This window comes from Cyclopterus lumpus, chromosome 7 (genome assembly GCF_009769545.1).
Source record: "Cyclopterus lumpus isolate fCycLum1 chromosome 7, fCycLum1.pri, whole genome shotgun sequence".
NCBI classification, from domain to species: Eukaryota; Metazoa; Chordata; class Actinopteri; order Perciformes; family Cyclopteridae; genus Cyclopterus; species Cyclopterus lumpus.
The window spans coordinates 25,235,927-25,240,926 of NC_046972.1; the positions used below are offsets into that span (position 1 = coordinate 25,235,927).

The 5,000-nt window shown below is 38.1% G+C and overlaps 1 protein-coding gene across 7 annotated transcripts in view; it reads right to left on the minus strand.

Moving 5' to 3' along the window:
* Window positions 1-5,000, minus strand: part of LOC117733050 (tyrosine-protein phosphatase non-receptor type 7-like) — a 22,177-nt gene that overhangs the window by 16,328 nt on the left and 849 nt on the right. For 3 of the 7 annotated variants that reach the window (XM_034536378.1, XM_034536380.1, XM_034536379.1), the window contains exons 2-4: window positions 529-678; window positions 187-367; window positions 15-99 (exon numbers count right to left, since the gene is read on the minus strand). In XM_034536378.1, the coding sequence (XP_034392269.1) occupies window positions 15-99; window positions 187-367; window positions 529-629 (367 nt within the window). In that variant the 5' untranslated portion in view covers window positions 630-678. Of the gene's footprint in view, window positions 1-14; window positions 100-186; window positions 368-528; window positions 679-758; window positions 790-2,267; window positions 2,742-5,000 lie in introns of those variants that run through there. The other 4 variants (XR_004609687.1, XM_034536377.1, XM_034536382.1 and 1 more) reach the window with 4 other exon arrangements.

A 5,000-nucleotide genomic window follows, 5' to 3' on the forward strand; every position in this document is an offset into this window, starting at 1 on the left:
AGACGGGTACTGACTGGGCAGGATGGTCTTGTATCGGTCTTTCATGGCGTGTCCGGGGACGTCGAGCTCTGCCGCACTCACAAAGTTCGGCGGGATCTTCTGCGGGGGCGACAGGGACGGGCCGGACGTTAAAACAAACGCACCTCGGCGAACGAGGCTCAGGTGAAGACCCCGTGAAGACGTTACCTGGTACTCCGCATTCAGGGCGTCGCCGTCCACCGCGGCCAGTTGCAGCGCCTCGTGGCCGAGGGGTCGGGAGGAGGTGTGGAGCAGCTGGAGCCACACCTCCTTCGGGGTGGAGACGGAACACACAGGCTCCGCCCCCAGGCTGCTCACGTCCAACAGCAGCGAGAGGTTGGAGCCCCGCCTACAAAAAGCAAAAGAGCCAATCAGGAAACATCGTGATGATTGATGATCAAGGTGTTTGGAAAGAGAGATTTTTGAGAATATTGATCTAGAATTTTTGTGAAGCTATAACAGGTTGCGTGTGTGTCTGTGTGTGTGTGTGTGTATGTGTTTAATAGACACCTCTCCTGCAGGCGGACTGAGGCTTTGCGAGGAGGTGTGGTCATTGGTGGGGGCGTGGTCGGGTCCTCAGGAAGAGGGGAGGCTGAGTGTACTGCCGACATACTGCTAGTGTGTGTGTGTGTGTGTGTGTTCTGGTCATCACAATAGCAGCTGGAGGAGAGAGGAGAGATATTAATGTATATATATATATACATAGTATAGTAGGCAATTAAGCTCATGATCTGTTTAACCTTTACAGTTTACAGTCGCCCCCTGGTGATTGTGGTTACCACATGAAGCATAGACTTCTATACAACCAGAGGAGTCGCCCCCTGGTGGTCAGGAGAGAGAATGCAGCTTTAACACATGAAGCATAGACTTCTATACAACCAGAGGAGTCGCCCCCTGGTGGTCAGGAGAGAGAATGCAGCTTTAACACATGAAGCATAGACTTCTATACAACCAGAGGAGTCGCCCCCTGGTGGTCAGGAGAGAGAATGCAGCTTTAACACATGAAGCATAGACTTCTATACAACCAGAGGAGTCGCCCCCTGGTGGTCAGGAGAGAGAATGCAGCCTATTAGAAGTACATTTGTATTAATACGTTTATTTCCTTTCACTTATGCAGCTCTACGAGGTTCACCTTCAGTCCTGACCCGTTCTCTAACATTAAAAACACAGATGTGACTCACGGTTCTGCTCTCTCTCTATTCCAGTTTCCACATTTAATTCAACTCGGCGTCAATGAGCTTCCTGCTGAAGTTAAAGAAGTTAAAGAAGTTACTTCTGCAGATGAATCACGTTGTCGCCTCATTTATGAATATTGTGTCTGTGTTAGTATGTGTGAGTCTGTGTGTGTGTTCCTATGTATGTTTGTGTTTGTGTGTCTGTCTGTGTGTTATGTGTGTTTGTGTGTGTGAGTCAGTGTGTGGGTGTGTGTGTGTGTATCTGTCTGTTCTTGTATGTGTTTGTCTGTGTGAGTGTGTGAGTGTCTGTGTGTGTGTCTCTGTCTCTGTGTTGTGTGTGTTTGTCTGTGTGAGTGTGTGAGTGTGTGTGTGTGTGTGTCTCTGTCTGTGTGTTATGTGTGTTTGTGTGTGTGAGTCAGTGTGTTTCCACATCACTTCAGATCTGAAACTTTCTGCGTGTCTCCATCGGAAGAGAGTTTCCTCACAGCAGGAAGTCCGCACGCCCCCACACACACACACACACACACACACACACACACTGACTCAACACACACACACGATATAAAGACAATCGTATGTCGAAGGTTAGTTTCGATTGTTTTTTTACAGATTTCACAGAAATATTTCTTCTCAGTTTAAAATATAAATAAAAACTTCTGGAAGATGAATTTCTCGACTCGCTTCAGTTTTTAGACGACAACAAAGTTAAAGGTCATGAGACTTTTACCAAACTGCACCTGCAATAAACTCCTCAGAACTTAGTCTGAACTCTTGGAGGCAGAAGACCATCATAATGTTTTTCCACGAGATGTTTACAGAAATGTTTCAAATGTTTCAAAGTGAATCATCAGTGTTTTGTTCTGTCAAACACATCGTGGCCTCCAGGGGGCGCTGCAGACCTGTCCTGTCAATCATCCTTTTATTAATAATAATAATAATAATAATAAATACGTTCTGCTCGTCGCTCTGAATTATACACATTTATCTTGAGAGCACCAATGAGACAAAATAGACCAACAAGAGATGAGATTAAAATAACAAATAATAATACATCTGTCAACAAATCAGGCCTACCGGTGATATGACATCAAGAGGTGTGGATCCTCCTCTGATACAGGAGCAACATAACCAACCAACTAGCTAACCAACTAACTAACCAACTAGCTAACCAACTAGGCGGTGAAAGAGAAGAGACCCGTTTCCTCTCAGCTGAAGAACAAACAAGAGCAAAAGTGATCGTGAAGGAAAGAAAGTGGAAATGTGAGTTGAAGGAGAGAAGCAGGAACAGACTTGTCCGTTGTTACCCTGACTCAAGTCTTTGAGGGAGAGAGAGACACAGAGAGAGAGAGAGGGAGGGAGAGAGAGGGAGAGAGAGACAGAGGAATAGAGGGAGAGAGAGAGAGCAAATGAAAATATGGAGAGATAATAAAAAGAGCGGTAGAGAGATGCTCCAGGCGTTGATTGTTAAACACCAACAGCAGCTTCTCATGAATCATTCATATCAGATCATACGACACAGAGATAAACACACACATATATACACATATATATATGTGTGTATATATGTATACATATATATATGTGTGTATATATATGTATATATGTGTGTGTGTAAATATATATATGTGTGTAAATATATATATACACACACTCATATATAAATATATATATACATGTATATGTGTGTGTTTATATATATATATATATATATATATATATATATATATATATATATATATATAGCTATAGCTAACCAGCAGCACCAAATCAAACACAGAAGTTTGAGAACACATATGACTGTGGAAGAAACAGCTTTCGCCCAATCACAACTCAGCAGGTGAGTCTGTGATGCTATTGGAGCTCTAGTCAGTCTTAAACTATCACCTGACAGTACTATTAACAGTATTATTAAACTATCACCTGACAGTAATATTAACAGTACTATTACACTATCACCTGACAGTAATATTAACAGTACTATTAAACTATCACCTGACAGTACTATTAACAGTACTATTAAACTATCACCTGACAGTACTATTAATAGTACTATTACTATTAAACTATCACCTGACAGTGCTATTAACAGTACTATTCAACTATCACCTGACAGTAGTATTAACAGTACTATTAAACTATCACCAGACAGTACTATTAATAGTACTATTCAACTATCACCTGCCAGTAGTATTAACAGTACTATTAAACTATCACCTGACAGTACTATTAATAGTACTATTAAACTATCACCTGACAGTAGTATTAACACTACTATTACTATTAAACTATCACCTGACAGTAGTATTGACACTACTATTAATATTAAACTATCACCTGACAGTAGTATTAACACTACTATTACTATTAAACTATCACCTGACAGTAGTATTGACATTACTATTAAACTATCACCTGACAGTACTATTAACAGTACTATTACTATTAAACTATCACCTGACAGTACTATTAACAGTACTATTACACTATCACCTGGCAGTACTATTAAGACTACTATTAACTATAACCTGATAGTGCTATTAACAGTATTATTAAACTATCACCTGACAGTACTATTACTATTAAACTATCACTTGACAGTAGTATTAACAGTACTATTACTATTAAACTATCACCTGACAGTACTATTGACATTACTATTAAACTACCACCTGACAGCACTATTAACAGTAGTATTACTATTAAACTATCACCTGACAGTACTATTAACAGTACTATTACACTATCACCTGGCAGTACTATTAAGACTACTATTAACTATAACCTGATAGTGCTATTAACAGTATTATTAAACTATCACCTGACAGTACTATTACTATTAAACTATCACTTGACAGTAGTATTAACAGTACTATTACTATTAAACTATAACCTGAAAGTACTATTAACAGTACTATTAAACTATCACCTGACAGTACTATTAAAAGTACTATTACTATTAAACTATTACCTGACAGTACTATTAACAGTACTATTACACTATCACCTGATAGTACTATTAAAAGTACTATTACTATTAAACTATTACCTGACAGTACTATTAACAGTACTATTACACTATCACCTGATAGTAGTATTAACAGTACTATTACTATTAAACTATCACCTGACAGTACTATTAACAGTACTATTACATTATCACCCGACAGTACTATTAAACTATCACCTGACAGTACTATTAAAAGTACTATTACTATTAAACTATTACCTGACAGTACTATTAACAGTACTATTAAACTATCACCTGACAGTAGTATTAACAGTACTATTACTATTAAACTGTCACCTGACAGTACTATTAAACGTAGTATTACTATTAAACTATTACCTGACAGTACTATTAACAGTACTATTAAACTATCACCTGACAGTGCTATTAACAGTACTATCACTATTAAACTATCACCTGACAGTACTATTACTATTAAACTGTCACCTGGCAGTAGTATTAACAGTACTATTACTATTAAACTATCACATGACAGTACTATTAACAGTACTATTACTATTAAATTATTGCCTGTGAGTAGAGCATTTTTAGTAAGAATGTTGAAAAAAGAAAGGAAAGAATGTGTTATCATTTCTTAAAATTTGAAAGTTATGAATAATAATAGTGGACATGTTCTAATTGACCTTTAAAGATTAAATGGCTAGCGTGGCATAGCAGTGCTAACATAAGTTAATGCTATGCTGACGTACTCCAGTAACGTTAGCATCTAAAAAAAAATTTAAAATAAAAATACAATAAATTCTACGTTGAGCCGGTATGACCTTTATTTATTTTTTTAT